General features: G+C 37.9%; 1 protein-coding gene across 2 annotated transcripts; it reads right to left on the bottom strand.

The window, feature by feature from the left end:
- Positions 1 to 2,347: 2,347 nt before the first annotated feature.
- Positions 2,348 to 21,563, bottom strand: DNTTIP2 (deoxynucleotidyltransferase terminal interacting protein 2). 2 transcript variants are annotated; one of them, XM_047726745.1, is made up of 7 exons: positions 21,409 to 21,563; positions 18,561 to 20,206; positions 16,841 to 16,979; positions 14,706 to 14,801; positions 12,555 to 12,719; positions 11,029 to 11,138; positions 2,348 to 2,741 (listed from the first exon to the last, which is right to left on the bottom strand). In XM_047726745.1, exons 1-7 carry the CDS (start codon positions 21,556 to 21,558, stop codon positions 2,648 to 2,650), a joined length of 2,400 nt encoding a protein of 799 aa, XP_047582701.1. In that variant the 5' UTR covers positions 21,559 to 21,563; the 3' UTR covers positions 2,348 to 2,647. The 2 variants fall into 2 exon arrangements, with proteins under 2 accessions (XP_047582701.1, XP_047582703.1); XM_047726747.1 differs by lacking the exon at positions 21,409 to 21,563 and adding an exon at positions 20,679 to 20,832.
- Positions 21,564 to 25,340: the final 3,777 nt, after the last annotated feature.

Here is a 25,340-nt window from a genome sequence, read left to right as displayed (position 1 = left end):
CTCCTTGTGATCTGTCAAATAAAATCTAAAAAAAATTATTTAAAAGATTGTATTGAACTCTGGGCAGCCAAGTAAGGCCTCTCAACAGACATCCTTGTTATGGGGATCCATGAGAAGTTTCTCAGGTCTTAATAATAAGGAATAATGGGGTTTCTCTAAAACAGTTAGGTTTTATCACAGAACTGATTTTTGTGTCGGATACTAGGAAGCTCAGAGCCCACCTTTACCAACTGTTATACTCAGTTTCACAGAATCATTTTACTGATTTCACCCTGGCTCCATCTGATTTCTTCCACCCTCCTTTTCCTCTCCCTCATTTCCTCACTTAACAAACTAGTTGTGTAATAGGAATTTCTAGTAAGTGGTCTTAAAGGCACTGTGCAGCAAGATGGGGTGTTTCAGAAATCTTTCACGCTCTTAGGGTATTTTGAAGGCCCTTCTTCTGTCCGCACACTCTACCATGTCAGCACTCTGTATGCTTTGTAATGCTTCTCAGTTGAGGAGTCAGGGTACCTTCTCCTAGTCAGGAAGCCTTAGATGAGTCCCAGTGAGTAACCTTTAGTGACACAAGCCAAAAGTCACTAAAACCTGCTTCTCATCAGAACTGCTTTGCTTAAAAAAACAAGGAAAATATATCCGTTATTCAAATTTCCAGATATTTATAGAAGACTGGGAACACTAAGACCACCTTCTGACCTTTACCTGTAATTATACTTTGATACCCTTTAGTTTTGAAGACTTAAAATTTCTGAAGATCACATTTGAGATGAAGATGCTGTATTACCAGTTTCAGTTCCTTAAAATAAACATTAGTAGAGGTGACTTTAAATGATTTTTAGTTAAATTATTTCAGCTTATTACACTAAGTACTTTGTAATTGTTAAAAACTCTATCTTGTTCCAAGTTATTTAAGTGGCTTACAAAAATGAATATAATGAAATAAAATTAAAAATGAATCTGGAGACAAAAGAGAGCATGTTAAAATGTAACTAAAAGTAAATACTCAAAACACATACACCTAAGGTGGTTTAAGGACAGAGGTGGACTTAGTGCTTAGGCTCAGTTCTCTTTCCTTAGCACTGCCTTCTAATCCAGAAAGCACTAATGCTGCTTTTTGTGTGGCAAAGATTGTAAGTCACTAATGTTGTTTTACTTGTAATATGAACTGTAACATCAGAAATATGTCACGGCTGCAGTTTTCAGGTACCAAATAATTCAACCTACAGTAGCATTCATGAGTCAGAAACCATCCCCAAAATCATATGGTAGGTAAGAAGTTGGTCCACACCTTGACCCTGAGAAAAACTGGGTAAAGTCCTCAAACTTTCTGTGTACAGGGATCATACCAAATGATTAACAATTTTGAGTGTTCTTATGGCAGAGTAGCATGAGTTGAAGCAGTGTTCTGAGAACAATGACTCCTTCTGGAAGAATGTGTAAAGGGTAAACTAACTGTTACTTCTTGTTTTGGTATTTAATTCTTTCATAGCTGGTCCTTATTTTACCCAGAAGGCAAAACTTAATATTCTTGGAATAAAAGTTTTTCTGTAAAAGAGAACAGGTATAGATATTTGCCTAACTTCACCTATAAATGTCACAGTCAGTTCTATTACTAGGCTGGTTATGATCCCAAAAAATAAATACAAAATGCGAAATTTTAAATTTACTGAAATCCCAAGCAGTTTGCTGGGAAAATAGAGGTTCCATATACAATGACATGAAAGGAAGAAGCCACTAAAATGCGTTATGAGAAATTGCCAATACTCCTTAGGTACCACAAATAGATCAGTCAGGATGTGTACTACTATTGGAGATGAAATAAACTGAGCCACTTTAAAATTATTTCTGGCCAAGTTAAAATTATCTTATTTATGCCTAATTCACCTGGAACACAACACTGACTCTGAATAAAATTAATCTTTCCTATTTCAACTGCTAAAGATAACCGTTCTCTTGCTTTGTCCACCCTTAACCCAAACTTTCTAGGAAGTCTTCTTTACCTTAAGTCCTTTCTATATAGCTTCATTTCTTGTGTCATATACTAACACACATTTCCTCCAAGAATACTTTGGCTTCAACTACAACTTTTATGCTTACAACAAGCAGGTTTCTGTATCCCAGGTTCACCAATTTTCTGGACCTGAAATTAGAAAAGGGCATTTCTGGTATACCGTCTCCCTTCTACCTACACCTACACCTACAGACACACAGACACACACAGCATTTCTGGTATACCGTCTCCCCTATACACAAAAACACACACGCACACAAAATGCACGCATGTGCTACAGTATTGTTTAGTTTTGATCATGTAATTCTAAAGCTTTCTGTATATGTTAACAAGCTATACTTTCTAAATGTTTTTAATTCAATTTTCTTTAAATAACCAAGTGCTGAAACTTTACAAAAATGGTATTCATCTTAAAATGGTCGAGGTTTTCCTTTTTCTCCCTCAAAAGGTCTAAGCATGGGTGGGTCTTTCGTAGACACACCTGTTTTTACCCCAAGGGATATGTGTCGATTCTCCCTCAAGTCAACTTTTTTTCAAACAGGGCCATCTATATTAATTTGTGTGATTTTGTTAATTTTCAAAACATCTTGAGTAAATAAAGGGAGATATAAAATACTGTGGCTTGATTGCTGAATCTTAATTGCGAAATTTCTTCTTCTTTCGAAACTTCTTTCCTGCTGCATTTGCTGCTTTTTCAGCCATGATCTCTGAGTACTTCCTTCGGTTATATCTAAAAAGAAAAACCAAACTTTTAGGTTCTGAAGTATGACAACAGAAGTTAATGTAATAGGGGTGGTGATGAGGTGGTGTAACTTCTAAATCTCAAAAAATTATTTGCATTTTCACTATCTTAGCATATTCGTACTAAATTCCACCATGTGGAACCATATTTGGAGTTAGGGGACTGAGCAGTAAACCAGACAACCATAGCCCCCACCCTCAGAGCCTGTAGTTTAGTGAGGGAAAAAAATGGCAACTATAAGAGAGGGCTTTTGAAAACATTCAACCACTAGAGGACCATGTACCATATCCAGTTACCAGATGACATCAAATGCTTTAAAGACTTTTGTAGGACGAAAATGTAAAAACAGACTGATGCAGAAGCAGGTATGAGGCTCTAATTATCTTTAAGCTAGATATTAGAGAGATTTGCACTAGCTCATTTTTGTTTTGTTCATGAAAATGTCAATGTGTAATGGGATATTTTATTTTAAAAGGAATCAACAAATATTTTTAAAGTTTCTTAATTTTAACTGCCATTATGGTAAATATTGATAAATGTAGTCCACAGATGTTCAAAAGAAGGGCTCACCAGTAGTTTGATTCGGAAAAATTAAGAATTCTTTAACTTTATAAAACTGTTCTGACCACTTTAACTGTGTTATATGAATCTGTTATTACTAAACCTCAGGATTAGCTGATACTCTCTTTAAAACAAGCTATTTAAGCCTTTTACAATTTAACAGCTCACTCAATCCTACAAGAACCCAGCACAATTTACACATTCTAACAAACCTAAGATTACACTGAAAATGAAACAAAACCAAATCAAATGTGTTCAAACTTAAGTGACAACAAAGTAACACTGCTGTCACATGGGATGTTACATATGAATCCAATGGTGACCACAAATCAAAAACCATAATAGATACATAAAAAATAAAGAGTAATCCAAACATAATACTAAAGAAAGCCATCAACCCCAAGGGAAGAGAGCAAGAGAAGGACAGAGAAAAACTACAAAAACAACCAGAAAACTATTAAAATTGCAGTAACTACAGACCTAACAGCAATTATTTTAAATGTAAAGAGACTAAATGCTCAATCAAAAGACACAGGGGACTGACTGAATCAAAAACAAGACTCATCTATATGGTGCCTACAAGAGGTTCGCTTCAAGCTTAAAGACACATATAAACTGAAAGTGAAGGAGATATTCCATGCAAATGCAGTGGGGAAAAAAGCCAATTAGCAATACTTTCATCAGGCAAAGCAGACTTTAAACAAAGACTATAGCAAGATACACAGAATGGCATTATATAATAAAGAGTTCAAATGAGGATATAACAACAGTAAATTTCTATGCATCCAATATAGAAGCATCTAAAAAAAGCAAAAATTAACCGACATGAAGGGAGAAGCAGACAGTAATACAACAGTAGGGCACTTTAACGCTCCATTTACATCAATAGATGGGTCATCCGAACAGAAAATCAACCAGGAAACAATGGCTTTTGATGACACATTGGATGAGCCGGACTTAACAGATACGGAGAGAATGTTCAGTTCAAAAACAACAGAATACATACACATTTTTTTCAAGTGCACATGGAACATTCTCCAGGACAGACCACATGCTAGCCCACAAAACAAGTCTCAATAAATTTAAGAAGACTGAAATTATACCACGCATTTTTTCTAAAGAATGATATGAAACAAAATAAATTATAAGGGAAAAAAAAACATAAATAAATGGAAGCTAAACAACATACTACTAAAAAACCAAAGGGTCAATGAAGAAATCAAAAAGGAAAGCAAAAAAAAAAAAAAAAAAAAAAAAAAAAAAAGAAGACAAATGAAAATGAAAATGGTCAATTCTGGGATGTAGCAAAAATGGATCTGAGAAGTTTACAGTGATACAGGCCTACCTCAATAAACAAGAAAAACTTCAAACAATCTAGCCTTACACCTAAAGGAACTAGAAAAGAACAAAGCCCAAAGTTGGCAGAAGAATGGAAAAAGTGAGATTAAGGCAGAAATAAAGACTAAATAGAGACTAGAGACTAAATAGAAATAGAGACTAAAAAACAAAAAAGCCAGGGATGCCTGGGTGGCTCAGTCAGTTAAGCTGCTGCCTTCGGCTCAGGTCATGATCCCAGGATCCTGGGATCGAGTCCCACATTAGTCTCCTTGCTTAACGGGGAGCCTGCTTCTCTTTCTGCCTCTGCCTGCCACGCTGCCTGTTTGTGCTCTCTCTCTCTCTCTCTGACAAATAAATAAATAAAATCTTAAACAAACATCAACAACAAAAACTCAAAAAAATTTTAGAAAAAGCCAGACTCATCAAGAAAAAAGAGAACTCAAAATCAGAAATGAAGAATTAGAAGATGCCACAGGAATATAAAGATTTACAAGAGAATACTATGAAAAAGTATATGCCAACAAATTGGGACAACCTAGAAAAAAACTGAGTTGCTAGAAATGGACAATCTTCTAAAACTAAATCAGGAAGAAATAGAAAACTTGAGATCTATTACTATGAACAAAACTGAATCAGTAATCAAAAGATTCCCAACAAAATTCAAGACCAGATGGATTCATAGCTGAATTCCACCAAACATTTAAAAGAGGAGTTAATACCTATTCTTTTCAAACTATTCCAAAACAATAGAAAACGAAGGAAAACTTCCAAATTCATTTATGAGGCCAGCATTTCTCTAATACTGACGCCAAAGACACTGCAAAAAAAAAAAAAAACAACCCTACAGGTCAATATGCCTGATGAATACAGGTGCAAAAATCCTCAATAAAGTATCAGCAAACATGGGGCACCTAGGTGGCTCAGTGGGTTAAAGCCTCTGCCTTCCGCTCAGGTCATGATCCCACCCAGGGTCCTGGGATCGAGCCCCACATCAAGCTCTCTGCTCAGCAGGGAGCCTGTTTCCTTCTCTCTCTCTCTCTCTCTGCCGGCCATTCTATCTACTTGTGATCTCTGTCTGTCAAATAAATAAATAAAATCTTTAAAAAAAAAAAAAAAGAATATCAGCAAACCAACAATACATTGAAAACATAATTTACCATGATCAACTGGGATTTAATCTACACATGCAAGAGCAGTAAAATATTTGCAAATCAATGTACATTGACAAGAAAAAGAATAAAACCCTATGATCATCTCAAAAAAAAACCAACCACAAATCAAAAAACATTTGTTAGGGTGCCTGGGTGGCTCAGTTGGTTAAGCATTGGACTCTTTGGCTCAGGTCATGATCATAGGGTAGCGAGATCAAGCCCTATGTTGGGCTCCCTGCTGGGCATGAAGCCTGCTTAGGATTCTTTCTTTCTCTCCCTCTGCACCACCCCCTTTAAAGAAAAGTCAAAGTACAACATCCATTCATGATTTAAAAATTCTCAACAAAGTGGGTTTAGAAGAAACATACCTCAACACAGTAAAGGCCACATACGAAAAATAAACAACTAACGTCATAATGGTGAAAACCCAATAGCTTTCCCTCTAAGATTAGGAACAAAACGAGGATGTCCATTCTCACTGCTTTTACTCAATACAGTACCAGAAGTCCTAGATGCAGCAATTAAATAAGAAAAATAAAAGGCATCCAAATTGGGAAGGAAGAAGTAAAACTGTCACTATTTACAGGTGACATGACACTACAATGAGAAAACCCGGAAGACCCTGCCAAAAACTATATCAGAATAAATGAATTCAGTTAAGCTGCAGGATACAAAATTGATATACAGAAATGCTGTATTTCTATACACTAATAACAAAGTAGCAGAGAAGTTAAGAAAACAATCCATTTACAACTGTACCAGAAAAAAATAAAATACCTAGGAATAAATTTAACCAAGGAGACCGAAAGACCTGTACTCTGATAGCTGTAAGACACTGATGAAAAAAATTGAAGACAGCACATACAAATGGAAAGATATCAAGCTCATGGATTGGAAGAATTAATACTCTTAAAATGTCCATAGTACCTAATGCAATATAGAGATTCCATGCAATTCCTAACGAAATATCACAATATCATTTTTTTGTAGAGCTGGAACAAATAATCCTAAAATTTATACAAAACCATAAAAGACCTCAAATAGCCAAAGCAATCTTAAGAAAGAATAACAAAGCTGGAAGTATCACAATCCCCGATTCCAAGATATACTACAAAGCTACAGTAATCAAAACAGTAAGGTACTGGTATAAAAACAGGTAAGTGGAACAGAAGAGAGCCCAGAAAGAAACACACACTTATATGGCCAATTAATCTATGACAATGGAGGCAAGAATATACAATGGAGAAAAATAGTCTTTTTAATAAATGGTGTTGGGAAAACAGGATAGCTACATGCAAAGGAATGAAACTGGACCACTTTCTTACACCATATGCAAAAATCAAAATGGATTAAAGACCTAAATGTGAGACCTAAAACAGTAAAACTCCTAAAAGAAAACATAGGCACCAATCTCTTGGAATGTAAGTCTTAGCAAAATATTGATAGGTATGTCTCTCCAGGCAAGGGAAACAAAAGTAAAAATAAACAAGTGGGACTACACTACTTGCAAAAAAGAGTTTTTGCAGAGCAAAGGAAACCAATAAAACAAAAAGGTAACCCACTGAATGGGAGAAGATATATGTGCAAATGATAATCTGATAAGGAGTTACTATCCAAAATATGTAAGTAACTTACACAACTCACATCAAAACAAAAAACAAAAAAAAAAAACAAACAAACAAAAACCCCAAACAGTCTGATTAAAAAATAGTCAGAGGGCCCGAGTGTTTCCCCAGAGACATAAAGAAAAGGGCAACACACACATGAAAAGATGTTCCACATCACTAATCACAAGGCAAATGCAAATCAAAATTACAGTGTGACATCACATCATACCAGTCAGAATGGCTGGTATCAAAAATACAAGAAGTAACAAATGTTGGCAAGGATTTGGAGAAAAGTTGGGAACTTTCATGTACTCTTTGTAGGAATGTAAATTGGTGTACCCACTGTTGAAAACAGTATGGAGGTTCCTCAAAAAATCAATAACAAGAATACCCTATGACTTAGTAATTCCACTACCTGGTATTTACCCAAATAAAACAAAAACACTTAACTCAAAAAGATACATGCACTGCAGCATTATTTACAATAGCCAAGATTTAGAAACAACCCAAGTGTCCCATCGATAGGTGAATGAATAAAGATGATGTGAGACAGACATATACAGACAGACAGACACACACACTGGAATATTACTGAGCCATATAAAAGAATGAAATCTTGTTATTCAGGGCAACATGGATGGACCTTGAGGATATTAAGTGAGGTAAGTCACACAGAGAAAGACAATATGATTTCACTTATAAATGGAATCTAAAAAAGCAGATGAACAAACAAAAAACAGACTCTTATATAGTCAGAATGCCTAGTATCAAAAGTAGTAACAAGTGTTAGTGAGGATGTGGAGAAAAAGGAACCCTTATGCTTTTGTTGGTGGGAATATAATTTGGCACAACTACGATGGTTGTGCCAAAACAGTATGGAGATTCCTCAAAGAGAGACCGAGAATAAACTGTGGTTGCCAGAGGTGGGGGCTGGGTGAAAGAGATGAAGGGAATAAAGAGGTACAAACTTCCAGATATAAAATAAGTCATGGAGGCGAAAAACACAGCATAGACAACACCGTCAATAGTATTACAACAACACTGTATGGTGACAGATGGTGATTATGCTTGTAGTAGTGAGCATTTTATAATGTAGAGAATTGTCAAATCACATTGCATACCTGGAACTAATGAAACACTGTAAGTCAACTATACCTCAACAAACAAAACCAAAAACCACATACAACACAGAAAATCGCGTTTTCTCCTGTATATTACACTTACTACTTCTGTTCCAAGGCATTCCTACTAATGAACACAGGACACATTAGTATGTTTACTGAATTTCCCTATCCCAAAGTGTTTGTTCAGAGGCCAGAAACCTCTTAAAGAGAATGTTGTAGAAGGAATTAAAACATTCCAAGGAGATGGGCTAGTAGAGTGTTTCACATAGTCTGATACATAAATTTAGGTGACAGACAATATTCACTTTAAGCAATGTATTTATCTTCATGCACATTACAAAAATTGTAAGCCAACAAACCCATTTACAGTAGGCAATATAAAGTTTCTTTTTAAAATAAAGCAGGCAGCACACACATAATGCAAACACTGTGAAAATGATACTCAGTGACTGAAGTATGGGAACAATGAACTAAGAACACTACCTCTAATTCACAATTTTACGAGTTTCATTCTACGAAATTTCTAGTTTATACCCCCAACTTCCTCACATCATTATTTTTTAGTGAAAGCACTATCAGCACTGCTGTGATTTCTGAGACTACTATCCTCAAGATTACAGAATACAGGTCAATTTTTAACCAGAACATACGGTTAACACTTAGTAAACAAAGACTTACTCAGCTTGCACCATGCCTATGTGGGGATGGAGGAAAAAACAGGCTTGAGACAGGAAGATAGGAGAGACTGACAGAATGAATGTGGACTGGAGGAGGAGGTGTCTTGCTAATGGGTGATTAGTGATACTATTAGTCATGAGATACAGAGCACTGGGACAGGACTAGCTTGTACTGGAAGGGTGCAGCAGCTGGATATGTGGGTCTAGACTCAGGAGCGATCTGGATTAGACATACTGCATTTGGAAGCCAAGAGTATAAGATTATAATTAAAGCCCTGTAGGGGATGAGATTTCCAAGGAAAGAGTAATAAGTAAGGAAAGAAGATAGCTTATTTCTAAAATTTTTACCATTACCCATACTAATTATAAATAGCTTACAAAACATTTGTGTTAAATTTGTTTTCCATGCTGACAAAGTTTTTAAAACCTTTATAATCTTTTCACTTTTGCTATTAAACTAATCTTGAAGTTCCACAAGGGTTTCTATATGAAGATGCTTTTAAATCTCCTGTAATATATACATAGCTGCTTCAAGGACATTTAAACATATTCCCAAATGCTCCCATCTTAAAAAAAAAAAAATCCTCTAACTCCACAGCCACTACTAGCCTTGCCCCTCTCCCTCTTCTCAAACTTCATTTCTTTTTTCTTTTTTAAAGATTTTATCTGTTCATTTCACAGACAGAGATCACAAGTAGGCAGAGAGGCAGGCAGAAAGGGAGGAAGGGAAGCAGGCTCCCCGCCAAGCAGAGAGCCCAACTCGGGGCTCCATCCCAGAACCCTGGGATCATGACCTGAGCCGAAGGCAGAGGCTTTAACCCACTGAGCCACCCAGGCGCCCCTCTTCTCAAACTTCAAAGAATTGTCTCCATTTCTTCATTTTCAACTAACTCTCCAATCCTCTCTAGTCTGGTTTCCTCCTCGTCGCTCCCTTAAAACTCCCGGCAAGAATGTTTTGACCTCCATGTATATCCAAAGAAGTTTTAGTTTTCTTTTTTTAAATTTAATTTTATTTAAATTCAATTAATTAACATAGTATATATAACTAGTTTCAGAGGTAGAGCTTAGTGATTCGTCAGTTGTATGTAATACCCAGTACTCATTACGTCACCTGCCCTCCTTAATGCCCATCACCCAGTTTGATCTCTCAGCAGCATTTATTCCTGTTAATTACCCCCTCTAGTTTGTTTGTATCTGCTCAAAACATTCTCCTTCCTTGACTTCTGTGATACTAGCCATCCTGGTTTTCTTAATAGCCTCTTAGCCACTCTTTCCTAGTCTCCTTTGCAGGCTCATTCTCCTCTAGTCAGTCAAATGTTTTCAAGCTTCCATCTAAAGCAGTGGTTCTAAACTGAGAATGCTTATGCCCCTCAGCGGATATCTAGAAATGTCAGCAATCATTTTTTTTTTTTAAAGATTTAATTTATTTATTTCACAGAGAGACAGAGCACAAGCAGGCAGAGCAGCAGGCAGAGGGAGAGGGAGAAGCAGACTTCCTGCTGAGCAGAGAGCCTGATGCGGGGCTCAATCCCAGGACCCTGAGATCATGACCTGAGCCAAAGGCAGGCGCTTAACTGACTGAGCCACCCAGGCGCCCCTCGGCAGTCATTTTTGTCACAAATTGGGAATGGGGTGCTACTGGCACCTAGTGGAATAGAGGACAGTTCTCCCTAATAAAGAATTATCCCATCCAAAATGTAAATAGTGCTGTTGAGACACTGTGCTAAAATCATTTAAAAATTACCTGAAGATTTAAAGTTTATGTATATTCTAAAGGAAAACATACATAATACAAAGTAAGACATAAATTTCTTTACCTTCTGAACTCAGAATCAGCCAGCAATTCTTCCACAATAGTTCTCTTCCTTTGTTTTTTGGGAATTCGTGAATGGTAGAAGTCAGCTGGATTGTCAACAATGGTTCCAATCTATGAGCAATTGATAGAAATGAGTCATGCAATACTTGAATGCTAAGTTGCTTTCATATTTCAGGGTAGCTCTAACAAAGTATATTTATAGCAAAGAACGAAAAACCCAACTTAAATGATACCAACATAAAGTTAGTTTTGCCATTTTTTAAAACAAAAATAAGTCACCTCTTCAACTGGCACTGGCTCCTACAATGACATTTCATTAGAATTTATAGTAAAGCCAAAAATCCTCTTATATAATTTAGTGCTAGGCAGGACAGTAAATTCTTGATGAATAGTGTAACTAGAAAAGTAGGACAGAGAATATCAATTCTTTTTTTAGTTTCCCAATTTAATAAAATTGATACATAAACTCTACTCCACACCTATTTGATCTCCTAGGTGAGAACTTTCTTAGAACTTTCTTAGGAACCACTCTGCATTTGTTCAAACATTCGGTGTCCACCATGTGCCAGGTCCACCATGTGCCAAGTACTGTGCTAAGTGTTTGGGAAATAAAGACAAAGAATATCTGGTCCCTGCCAGCAAGGAGCCCAGTCTTAAGAAAAATCCACAGACAAGTAACTAAAAGATTAAAGTGTAAAATAATTATTATGCTGAGCAAAACACTATAGATGCCCTAAAACAAAAGAAAGTGACCAAATCTACCTAAGGGAGGTCAAGGTTCCCTCCAAGTGTGTTGGAGCGTAAGAGGGCAATGTGACAGAAGAGCTGGGGAGCTGGTCTGAGTGCAGACCGTTCAGACTCTACCCTATGGGTCATAAAGAATCACTGAAGGTATTATTGAATGTTACCTGTGATATCACTGAGCAGAGGTGTATCATGAACAGACTGCCTTTTAAAAAAAACAACAACAGGTAACTGGCTACAATGTGGAGGATGGACTAGAAGGGGAGGAGACCTGGAGGTGAATGACAGAGTAATTAAGTAAGTGAGAAGAAGGAACAGAATGAAGCTGACAGCCACAAGAGGGGGGGATCAACTGAAGTTTTCATCTGGAAACACTTTGGAAACCAACTTTTAACTTATTTTCAGCATTTGCCTGGGGATGCCCTCCTATCTGGAGAAGAGTATGGTGCAAATGATTCCCTATTTCTTCTTCCATCATGTAAGGATTCTTGCTGTTAGGCTAATACTATTCATATATGGTATACCCAACTTAGAGGTTCCAAAACTTTTAGAGGTATGACCTGGAAACTTAGTTACCATCTGCAACACCTTCCCTCTATATGGAACGCCATTACAAGCTGGTGGCCATAAGGCTGTCTGAATTGGGTTTTGCTCATTATTATACAGCCCAAGCAGATGTGCACTATAAATATTCACCTATGTTAAGAGTAAACACAAAGAACACTACAGTGCTTTCCAAACTAAAATCTACAGAACATCACTGCCATTATTGTTTATTCATACCTGGAAGTACTTGGGGAAGCCATCCCTATCATTTTTCTTATAAAATCTTTTTGGGTCCATGCTAGCTCTCATCTTCAGTGCTTTGAGATCATTTTTTAACTCATCTGTCAATTCTGGAGCTTTCATACCAAACCAGCCATCACCTGCTGTTTTCTGTCGTTCTTTCTGAAATTCAGATTTCAAAAATAATTAAACAGAATTCTAATGTTAATAAGCAATGTATAAACTATATCTCATTCCCTTCAAAATTAATATATACAAAAAACTTCAAGAATTAAAAACAAATGAGGTTACTTAACAGAATGTATTAGTCCCCAGATTCACCTTTTTCTTTTTTTATTATTTATTTTTAAAAAGATTTTATTTATTTATTTCACAGACAGAGATCACAAGTAGGCAGAGAGGCAGGCAGAGAGAAAGAAGGGGAAGCAGACGCCCCGCTGAGCAGAGAGCCCGATGTGGGGCTCGATACCAGGACCCTGGGATCATGACCTAAGCCGAAGGCAGAGGCTTTAACCCACTGAGCCACCCAGGTGCCCCTGGATTCACTTTCATAAAAGAAATTATATCACAGTGTTTTCTTTGGTAAATTAGGCATAGTATTATCAGTTTCATAAATGAGGGCTCCTTAAAATTTTTTTTTTTTTAATCTTAGTAACCTGCAGGGGCAAGTTACGTAGTGACTTGCAGGGGCGCCTGGGTGGCTCAGCCAGTTAAGCTCCCCCAGCTTGTGCTCTATCCCTAAGTAAAATAAATAAAATCTTAAAAAAAAACAAACAAAAAACTGCTGACTTCCTGGGAGAACAATATACAGCTTCAATTTTTATTGGGCAATATAGCCTACACAAGAGATAATGTATAAAAACATTTTCACTTCTGGAGCTTATATGTAAATATTAATAATTTTATTCAGTCACCAAGGTGACTCAAAGTCACTCCAACAAGTCCAGAAATCTGTATTATTTCTAAAATTTAAAAAAAAGTTCTATTTTTTGGGAAACTCCTAGCAAGTTAGTTACTTACTTTTAAATCATTCATACAACATTATGGAGTGTCAATCATGTGCCAGCATGCTCCATATTAGTGATGATACATTACTGGGGCACCACCTTCAAATTTCCCTCAAACTCTCTTGATAACTTCTTTATAATTATTATTTGAAATGGCAGACGGAACCAACTCCCAACTTTAAAAAAAAAAAAAAAAGTTTCCTACCCTCTCACTGTGCAGACTACAGACACCCAGGTTTTTAGGTGGCTACGTTAAGCTCCCTACAAAGGCCTGAAACAGAGCTCTTAGCTCTTGGTGAAGAGTACTATAAGCCAAGTGTGGACAAGGAACTTATATGCTTGCTGTCACTTGTTTTTAAGAAAGTGGGGGGGGGGCTGTCCTCTATGTGCACCACTTGGTGCACTTTATGAAAATCTATATAAACCATGAAATGGGGGCACCTGGGTCGCTCACTTGGTTAAGCATCTGCCTTCGGCTCAGGTCATGATCCCAGGGTCCTGGGACCAAGCCCCACATCAGGTTTCCTGCTCTGCAGGAAGCCTGCTTCTCCCTCTCCCAGTAACCCTGTTTGTGTTCCCTCTCTTGCTCACTTTGTCTCTCAAATAAATAAATAAAATCTTTTAAAAAAAAAAGTGTTTATGGAACTTCATTTTCTGGGCCCTTAAATTTGTGATATCTTTCTTTACAAAATTTTTTTTTTTTTAAGATTTTATTTATTTATTTGACAGAGAGAGAGAGATCACAAGCAAGCAGAGAGGCAGGCAGAGAGAGAGGGGGAAGCAGGCTCTCTGCTGAGCAGAGAGCCCGATGCAGGCCTCAATCCCAGGACCCTGAGATCATGACCTGAGCTGAAGGCAGAGGCTTTAACCCACTGAGCCACCCAGGCGCCCACAAATATGTATTTTTTTAAGAATTTATTTTTACTATTTTTAAAAAATTTTATTTTTTAAAGTAATCTCTATACCCAACATGGGGCTAGAACTCAAAACCCTAAGATCAAGAGTCACATGCTTTACCAAATGAGCTAATCAGGTGCCCTGAAAATACATATTTTTAGATTACACAACTATGTTGTATAAGCTGAATGTATACAGTCAAATGCACCTCAATAATCTAAATAATGAGTGTCACTATACTTACTCTGCGTTTTTTCTGAAGTTGATGCTTTGATTCACTGTATGGTGGGACACAGTAGTTTTTTTCAAAATCAGGAGTAATAATGGCTTTCTGCAAAAGCTGTAAAAATATTGAAGTGGTTTTTAAAATAATATCAGAATATCATAATTTTTTCCAACATTTTTTGCCTTATAAGAGAAATATCTCCCACATTGAAGACTACTCCAAATATATTAACCCTCTTTATGCACAACCATACCACTGCGAAGTTGTTTTGGTCCTTAAGTTTGTAAATTATATTATAATAAAAATGCTTTAGAAGGCAAACTGAGGGATTATTTTAGGAAACTTCATTCATCTTACATTTCTTTTTCTAAACCGAATCAGCATGTATCAGATATACATTAATGTGTCTAACCTGTATTTATTGGCTTACAACCATTCAAACAACTGGAAAATAAAGTCAACAGGAACAAATACCGTAATGGCTCTTGAAATCTCTGAAAACAAACAACCCTAACTAGTCTTTAATAAGTTCTTTTGATGTTGGTAAAACAGCTTCTGATCTGAGAAGACTCTATTACTAATATGTACAATGAAATAGATTTGATTAAACTTATACATCTATCCAGATAAATCTGCTTTTTGCAATTCAACAGTCTTAGATTTTCTTTCAATATCAATTTATACACAGATCAACTTCATTCTTTTTAATAGCTGTTATGCACTAATATTTTTCTAACATTTAGTTTTAAGTCTCCAAACCTTTATCTGTTGAACACTGTAAACAATCTCTGCACACTTGTGATTATTTTCTGTAAAATTCCAAAAATCCATCAGTTAAAAATGAAAAAGAACCCCCAAAAGTATAGGCATCTTCCACAGAACACTTACATGTAGCTAATAAATACACAAAAAGATGATCAACAACAAATGAAAACAGCCACGAGGCACCAATAACAACAAACAAAAATATAATACCCAGTACTGGTCGCAATGTAAAGAAAAAGAGGACGGATTAACTGTGGTAGGACTTAACATTACTTGAATGCAAGGCAATTTAGCAGTACCTGTCAAACCTGAAGTGATATATTTTGGAATTTGAGAGAAATAATCACAAGTGTGCAGAGAAGGTGGTGGAGAGGACAGAGCTGAAGGAACAGAAGCACCTTGAATGTTCTGAGGGACTTAAACAGGAGAATATCATAGTCAGGTTTGTGTTTCGTTTCATTTTGAAGTAGCATCTATCCCCAACCTGGGGCTCTAACTCACAACCTAGAGACCCAAGAGTCGCATGCTCTTCAGACTGAGCCAGCCAGGTACCTTTTTTGTTTTTAAAAATAGAATCAAAAGTATAGAGGATGGCTTGGAGAAAAGAGTAAGGAGGTTACCGCAGAATTCTAGATGAGAAATAAAGCCCCGCACTAGCCAGTGACAGTGGGGTGAAAAGGAGGGAACTAAGTAGAGTATGTAAGCAGCAGCATCTGCTTGATTCAGCTTTGATCAGCCTCTACCGGAAAGGTAGGTCAGTGATGGACTGCAAAAGGAAAAGAGTTTGGCATCGTTAACCAGCTCTGAGAATACTAAACAAGTAGCTGGTTCAGGCAGGGAAGTGAACGAGGGCAATTAAGGAGGTCAAGTGGCTGAGCACATCTCAATAAACAGTCAACAGGCACAAGAGGATTTGAAGACCTGGAGGGACAGTAAGGCTAGAGAATACAGATTTGGGGAAGTCATGCCATGTGACTTAAGCTGAGGGTTTGGATGAGGTTACCTACCCTGTAATTCCCTTTGGAAATTATATGTACAATTTTATGCATATGTGCACATGTATATTTTTCCTGGTGGGGGGGAAGTAGCATCCATAGTTTTCAGATTCTCAACAGCATCCAGAACTGTTATGAACTAAAAATGCAGCAAGAAAAGAGAAGAAAACACATCCCCTAAGATAACTGGTAGGTGCAAGAGGAATGCTGACCCTGTATTGATTATTTTTCAAGTGTTATCTTTTATAGCTAGGATTTTGAGGGGAAAAGAGGAGCACAGCAGGCTAACATGGTTTCACTGCAGGAAAATTAGTCTCTTACCAAGAACTAATTATGTCTAGAAGTGATTGGTTAGTTCTATGAAAACCCAACAGGACACTGTATGTAACTTACCTCATTTTTCTTTTTCTCCTTGATCTGTGTTAGGGTTCTCTTCTTCGACTGTAGTTTGTCCGCATTGAAATTAATATACAAACCACCCAACTGCTTGATACTCATACCAGGGTCTATGCTGCTGCTTGTCAACTTCAGACTGAAAGAGAATGATCACTTAAAGTTCAAGTAATCACATCAAAATGGAAGTGAGTGAGACTATTCTTTTTAAAAATCACTTTTTTCTTCTACCCTTTTACTGCCAATGACAAAAAAAAAAAAAAAGGTAATCTTATTTTTACAATGGAGTTTCTGAAAACCTGAAACATGTTTTAAATCTAATAAAATCATTTAGAAGAAAATTCCAGGATAAATAATGAGTAAGTTTTTTGGGAACACATCAAAATTTATTCCTCAGATTAACTTAAAGAGGATTAAGACTATATGTCAGTAGACTTCATAAAGAAAAGAACTGCAGAGAAGAGGAGATACATCTGGCAATTCAGCTCAACTTCATATACAGGTGGTGAGTCAACAAACATACATAACCTCTATCTCTAAAACCAATGAGAAAGACAGGTTCTGAACTTCCCGGTTATCCAAGCTTAGAATGGTTTTCTGGATGAATAAGGGTATTTGGTAGTGCTTCTAAATCAGTGAGTTTTAAACAGCAGTGAACATCTCTATTTCTCACTGGAGATTTTAAAAAATACAGAAGTCATACCCCACATCTACCAAACCAGTTGGGTCTGGGCTCCTGTTATATTTATATAGTAAGAATTTCTACTTTTATATTACTGGAAGGTCCTTTTTATAAGCAAATATAGTTACTTTCTTCCCTAATTATTTAAACTGAGCAGTTGAAGGCTTTGATCAGTCTCTACTGGAAAGTGAAATCATTCTACTGCAGTGGTTTAGCAGTGATTCTCAACCCTAAAAATACATCAGAATTATCCTGGGGAACAGTGTGCCTTTTAAAAAATAAGTATGCTTGAGGCTGGCCTCAGAGATTTATTTCATTGGCTTAAAGTGAAAACTGCTCATCTGTTAATGTATAGACTCTTGCCAAGGATGTATTTCCACTAGATACAGGGCCACCAGAGCCCTGTGCCTAAGAAAAACAAACTGAAAACAGAAAAAAAGAAACTAAAGAAATAGTCCCAAAGTCAGTATTTTTTAATGGGTACTAGATAGGATTATAGGATTATTTTTCTCCACCTTTTCCCTATTTTTCAACTCTACAATTAGCATAGAGAAAAGATAAAAATTCCTTTCCTTCCTTTTTATGTTGCCTTTAACAATCATGCAGGAAAATTTTAACAGATGATTTTGAATAGATCACTGGTGGGAGAAATATGACTAATAAAGGCACCCACAGACTAGGGATATGCTGGATAAAAGAGTTCTTCCATAAAGAACGTGAGGCAGTAGTTTTCTCAATTTCCATGTTTTCTTTTTTTTTTAAAGATTTTATTTATTTGACAGAGAGAGATCACAAGTAGGCAGAGGGGCAGGGAGAGAGAGAGAGGAGAAAGCAGGCTCCCTGCTGAGCAGAGAGCCCTATACGAGGCTTGATCCCAGGACCCTGAAATCATGACCTGAGCTGAAGGCAGAGGCTTAACCCACGGAGCCACCCAGGCACCCCAATTTCCATGTTCTCTAATATTTTATATTTTTATGGTAATCAGCCACTTGAAATATGTGTCAAAAACTTACTTTTAAAAAGAAAGGAAAAACTTACAGTTTAGACTTTGTGCTATTTAGTAAGTCATCTTCATCACTAAACTCACTATCTTTGTTTGTGTCATGGTCTGATGGTTCTTCACTTTTTTCATCCTCTTCCTCCTCTTTTTTTTCCTCAGTGGCAACTTCACTTGCCTTGTCTCCCTCATCCAAGTAAAAATGTTTATCAGTACTCAACCCAGGAGTTTTGTCAATTACAAACAATGCATGGTCACATGACATATTTTCCGATTCTCCATTTAAAGACTCCTTTTGACCATTATTTTCGACAAAACACACAGTGTCCTCTTCATTCTCACTATTTTCAGACTGCTGGCTTTCATCACTGCTGAGAACTAATAAAACAGAATCATCTTTGTCCAGCGATGTGTGGAGCTCAGACTTGAATAGTCTGTTTTCACACTCAGAATCTACGTCCCTTCCTTCATTCCTATCTTCACTGATACCTGTAACGGTGCACTCTTCTTCATCTCTACCACCATCACCAAATTCTGTAAAGTCACTTGTTTTTATGGTGCTCTTTCTCTCTTCATTCCATCTGTCCACTTCTACCACTGCAAATGTTTGAGCTAATGATTTTATTATAGCCTCACAGTTCAGACTTGAGGGCTCTGACGTGGTCTTATTATTTCGGGGGGTTGAATGCCTTTGAGAAACTAATAGCTGAAAGCCAGTGCCCTGAGGTTCAGAAAGGCTCTCCAACTGAGAATTTTTCTTATTTACTTCTTTTTCCTCATCTACTATTCCTTTGGCTTCTTCACCTAAATTCTTACAATTCTGCTTTGTGATTTCTTTGAGAGGTGCAACATTGGCCTTTTCCTTCTCTCTTATATTAAAACATTGGCGTTTTTGCACTGTTCGTTTTTTTTCTGAATTTCTGCAGAAGGAATCATCATCGAAGTCTTCACATATTTCATTTTTACAGAAATTTGGCTTATTTATCTGAGAAAGAGATCTTGCTGGTAAACAAGGTGTTTGTCTGGTATCTGAATCCTCTGAATTCATAGGCGTATTTATGATTTGCTTTTCATTTTCTGGTACAGTATCAGTACCTTTCTCCTCAGTTTGTGTGTGTAATTTCTTCTGCATACTTCTCGTTCTCATAGTTCCAACTCCAGAAAATGAAGAAAAGTCTGAGTATGATGCCTCAGCATCAGAAATAGTTTCTTCATATAATTCTTGGCTTTGGTCTCTTACAGATTTAGCCTTACTTCGTCTGGTATTTGTAGTTATTGCAGGCGGCACAATTCTAGAAATACCTGAAGCATGTGATTCAGCTTCAGAGTCACCATCGTCTTCTTCAATATGAGACTGATTTACTGGAGTTATTTTAAGATTTTTTCGAACACTGGACACCGGGGTACATGCAACTAAGATCTGTCGCCTCCTAGTTACTCTTAAAATGGGATCCTGGCACTCATACACAGAAGAACAATTGGACTCTGCTTCAGAGGTCTCTCCATCAACAGATGGTTTGTTCATTTCAGATAATGAGACTGTAGTTCCACTCTTTCTCTCTCTGGTTTTAGGAGTTCTAGAGACTGGACTTTGTTTCCTAGTGGTTTGTGATTCAGTAGTAGTTGGGTCAACAGGTAGACATTCCTTTCTGCTTTTTGGATGTGCATGAATTCTTTTAGCAGAATTCTGTAAGCCAGAATAAATATACTGTGATTTAGGTAGGACTGAGCCAGAATAAATATACTGTGTAAAATGAACACATTTTAAGAGGGTACTAAAAAACTCACCAGCACCCATTTAAAAGGAAAAAAACAAAACTTAAACACTAAATACTGGATCTAACACTACATTTGCAAGTCCCTGCCTCACAACCACCCAGTACTCATGATTTTTAACAATAAAAACAAAAAAGATACTGGATCTGACTGTGCATTTGCAGGACCCTGCCTCACTAGCCACGCCCAAGACATAGATATAATTTTAGGGAGCAAAACAACTAATTGAAAATTTTCTGCACGGAAGTATCACATACCAAATACGCTAGGTGGACCTGCATTCTGATACGCAGTCAGGGGAAGAGATAAGAAAGGAAGTATTAACTCTGAGCACAGATGTGCTTAGGAACACACACACCAACGGAATCAGTCGCTGCCCTTACCTTTACATACATAAATGAATTAACGTTTTATTCCCTGTCGCAGAATCAGAGCCAACGGACGGCTATAGCCATTGATAGCCACCAGGAGGCGTCACTGCATCCTTCCTCACTCCAGAATAAAATGCTGTGGGGCCACTACCAGCTCCCCACGTGACAAGGGTAACCTTCTCTCCAATCCTGCTAATTATGATTAGACTCACACTTGGTAGCCGAAATTAAACCTCCTTCGTACGGTTTTAACAGGTTAGAAGGCCTCAGCTGTGCACCTGCCATTACAAAGGAGAACTACCCAGAGCAAGTTACCTGACCTCTCTGTTCCAAGTTAAGGACTGTCTCTCTCTCTTTTTAAGATTTTTATTTATTTGACAGAGAGAGAGCACAAGTAGGCAGAGAGGCGGGGGGGTGGGGGGTGGGGTTGGGTGGGGGAAGGGAGGGGGAAAGCAGGCTCCCTGCCGAGCAGAGAGCCCGATGAGGATCTCGATATCAGGACCCCGGGATCATGACCCGAGCCGAAGGCAGAGGCTTTAACCCACTGAGTCCCCCGTGCGCCCTCAGGCTAAGGACTGTCTTAACCGTAGCGAGGACCGAAAGGAAGCTACGGGGTTAGCACAGGTCTGACACGGCAGCGCGCGCGACAAGTTCGGGCCCTTCCCGCCGCCCTACCACCCTAAATAAGCGCCGCTCTGTGAAGAAGCAGCGGCAGAAATGAGGCCGCCCTGCGATCTCCTACCTTCTGCTGGGAGTTTTTAGCCAACGTGGCTTGGATCGTGGCCTGAGAGTTCCCGGACCTGGTCACCACCATTCTCCCTGCTCGCGGCCACCCCGGCCTGCCTCTGTTCCGGCGCCCCGGAAATGCGTCAGAGAAGCGTCTCGCTCGCATTTCCAGCGAGGATCCCGGAACTAACGAGAATCTCGTTCCCAAAGCCACGGTTTCTAGCCTTCACTCCAGTGTGGTGGAAAGTCAGATGCATGGGCTCTGGCAGGGAGAGTCGTGAGGGCGGCGGATCCGCAGTGATGGAGGGCCCTCGTCCCAGTTTCACACAAACCAATTGGAAAAAAAGCATCTTCTTTCCAACTTTAACCATCCTCTTATATATTTGGTCTTAATGTAGTCATGGGTGTGACTGAAGGAGGCGTTTGCATTATTTATAACTTTTTTGGGGGGGGGGGTAACGACGTACTCTTGTCTTATTCGTGAAATTAAATATTATTTTTTTGTTAATAAACTCGAAAGACTCAGTTTGGGTAAAGATGTATTTGTTAAACGTTACAGAAACTCAGAGACTAGGAAGCTATCTAAAGGTGAGAGGGTTACTGATCAGAAATAAGCGGAAAAGAAATGTTAAATTTTAAAGGAGAGCGATAAATTTTTGTTGTTGTTCTTTTTGCAGTGAAGAGAATGACCAGAATCAAGAGAAGATGTTTGGTATTCTTTTAGGATGAAGTATGGCGAATTAGAATATATTTTAGGGGAATGGAAAGGGATATTGTTGGTGAGAAAGGATGAGTTCTTCACCAAATCTATATAACAGAAAACCAATTTTTTTTTTCTTATCATCTTATCATCACGAAACAGATTTTTCATTGGGCACATGGCCATCCAACTAAATAGGTCCTTTCATAGTTTCCCTTGCAGCCAAATGGAGCTGGCTAAATTTTGGCCAGTTAGTATAAATTGTTGTGTAGCTCTTTAGGGACTTAGGAAAAGAGGAGCTCCTCCTTGCTTTCTTTTCTTTCTTTCCTTCTTTCTTTCTTTCTTTTTCTTCCTTTCTTTAAAGATTTATTTATTTGACAGAGATCAGAAGTAGGCAGAGAGGCCGGCAGAGAGAGAGGAGGAAGCAGGCTCCCTGCCGAGCAGAGAGCCAGATGCAGGAGTCCATCCCAGTACCCCGAGATCTGACCTGAGCCGAAGGCAGAGGCTTAACCCACGGAGCCACCCAGGCGCCCCTCCCTACTTTAACTTCATTTCCCCCCCCCCCCAATGCTGTATTTTCAGGTTACAAGCAGCAAGTTTGTGCAATGAAGAGAAGGGCCACACTTTAAGGATGGCAGAGCAGTGAGAAAGAAAACACGAGTCCCTAACAACTGATGGAGCTGCCCTATCCTCAACAGCCCACTTCTGGATCTGTTTCACCTTAAACACCTGTTTCCCCCCACTCCAAGTTTTTATTTAAATTCCAGTTAGTTAACATACAGTATAATATTAGTTTCAGGTGTAGAATTTAGTGATTAAAAAACACACCCATGTTTTTAAAGTCCCCGCTATTTGGGGGATTTTCTGTTACTGCAGCTGAGCCAAATCTAACTGAAGAATGGAATAAAAAAATAGAGATGGAGTTAGCCACAGAAGAATGCTCCTTTGAGGCAGGAGGGAAGAGTTAATATATGAAGTAGAGAATGTGAATGCAAGGAAAGTAAAGTGGGGGGAAGAAAAGAAGGGCTTTTGGATGGATAACCTCAATCTTCTCTGTAGATAGAAGTTTCATCTGCTTAGAGGGATGGAAAAGGTTTAGATTGACCCTTGTGGGGAACGTGGTAAGGAACAAAAAGAAGGAATTTTTTTTTTAAGATTATATATTTGAGAGAGAGCAAGTGAGAGAGAGAGCATGAGTAGCAAGGAGAGGCAGAGGGGAGGGAGAAAGGCTCCCTGCTTAACGTGGGACTCAATCCCAGGACTCTGAGATCATGATCTGAGCCAAAGGCAGATACTTAACTGACTGAGCCACCCAGACACCTCAAAGGAGGATTTTAGTATGGCCACGTAGCAATGAGACTATGTAAGAGGAAGAACATAAAACAGGCTAGATTTCACGAGAAGGTAGAACTGCTGTAGAGGAAGGAAAGTGAAACTATTGGAATTATATGCATTAACTCATTAACTATACAGCAACTTCAATATCAGCAAATGCATGGAAATGAAATTAAGATCACAGGAGTGGGTACAGAAAATTGGAGAATTTTAGAATATCAATGTGTAATATTCACTTCCAAGCATGGCCACTTTAAACAAAAACTCCCAAACATTACAATCTAAAAAGATTAAGAAACAAAATACAAAAATTAAAATGTCAGTACATATTCATAATCTGAGAAGACTGAACTGGTCTAGTATCAACAGGTTGGCTGATAATAGGCAGAACTGCGATGTGTTCTGTTTTTGTTTTATGTGGGCTTACCAGGTCTGCCCTGTTCCCGTTTCTATCTTTTTGCTACCCTCCTTACCCATTGTGGACTTAGGACAAATACCCAATTTTAGGTAAATATAGTATGAAAATACAGGAGTTATCACTCAGGCCCAAAGGGAAACTCTCCCTTGATAGTCAGTATTTTACTAATTAAACCCTTAAACTGAAGGGTTGACTCTCCCTGAAATTTCAGGCATTAACCAAACGATGAGAGTTTTAGTTCACGAATCTTCCAAAAATAAAACTTCTAGTTATTCTGCATTATTACATGTAAAACATTAAAGTTTGGCATGTAAGATGGTTCCCAGTGATCCCATCTCCCAGTTTCAAACCCTAGAGTGGGGGCTTGACCGGGTGATAAAGAATGTCAAAAGCGAGGGGTAGCTCTTTCATGATTAGGTTGCCAAAAAAGCTGGTTTCCATCTTGCACCCTCTCACCTCCTCATTCTGTGGGAAGCTAGTCACATGTTATTAGCCATCCTATGGAGGGCCATGTGTCAAGGAAATGAGGGAGGCCTCTGGGCCTATAGCCAACAAGGAATTCAGTCCAGCCAACAACTACATGAGCGAGCTTGGAAGTAAACCCACCTCAGTCAAGCTTATAGGTGAGACTGTAGTCCCAGCAGACACTCTGACTGCAACCCTTTGTGACACCATAAGGTACCAAGAAACAGCAATAAATGTCATTATCAAATAATTTTGTCTGTCCTTTCATGTCTAGCTTCTTTCACTCAGCATGTGTCTGAGAGTCATCTGTTACTGTATATAATTTTTATTGCTTATTATCCATTGTATGATTATAATACAGTTCATTTATCCATTCCACTGTTAATAGCATTTGGATGGGTTCCAGTGTTCAGCTATTATGAATAAAGTGCTGTATACATTTATATATGTCCGTTTTGGACAAGTATTTTTCTCTTGAGTAAATACCTAGGAGAATAATTGCTTGGTCATATGGTAAGTGAACATTGAATCTTGTAAGAAATGCTAAGGTATTTTCCATAGTAGTCATACCATTTTACATCCCCACCAGCAATATGAGAGTCCTGCTTGCTCCACATCCTTGTCAACACTTGCTGTCAGTCTTAAAATTGTAGCTATTTTGTATTCTAGTGGTTTCCTTGTGGTTTTAAATTGCATTTCCCTGATAATGGTGTTAAACACTTTTAATGTTTCATTGGCTATTCCTATGTTTTCGTGGGAGAAAAATCTGTTCTAATCTTTTGCCTATTTTTTTTATTGGGTTGTCCTATTAAGAAGTTATAAGAGTTCTTTATGCAATCTGAATACAAGACTATTATAGACACAATTCACAAATATTTTCTCTTATTCTGTAGGGGTATCTCTTCACTTTCTTGACAGTGTCCTTTGAAGTGCAATTTAAAAAAATTGATTATGCCTTATTTTTCACCAGAAATATGTATTTTTTTTAACCAATCTGTGGCTTATATTTTCCACTTTATTTTTTTAAAGG

The sequence above is a fragment of the Lutra lutra genome, chromosome 4 (genome assembly GCF_902655055.1).
Source record: "Lutra lutra chromosome 4, mLutLut1.2, whole genome shotgun sequence".
In the NCBI taxonomy this organism is placed as follows: domain Eukaryota; kingdom Metazoa; phylum Chordata; class Mammalia; order Carnivora; family Mustelidae; genus Lutra; species Lutra lutra.
This window is presented reverse-complemented; position numbering and strand designations above follow the sequence as displayed.

Excerpts from the sequence above, each read along its gene's own strand:
- DNTTIP2 (XM_047726745.1), bottom strand. The coding sequence starts at position 21,558 with ATGCGAGCGAGACGCTTCTCTGACGCATTTCCGGGGCGCCGGAACAGA. Across the intron at positions 20,207-21,408 it reads CTAAAAACTCCCAGCAGAAG|AATTCTGCTAAAAGAATTCA; the intron begins GTAGGAGATCGC and ends TCTGGCTTACAG. Across the intron at positions 16,980-18,560 it reads AATAGCACAAAGTCTAAACT|TCTGAAGTTGACAAGCAGCA; the intron begins GTAAGTTTTTCC and ends ATTCTCTTTCAG.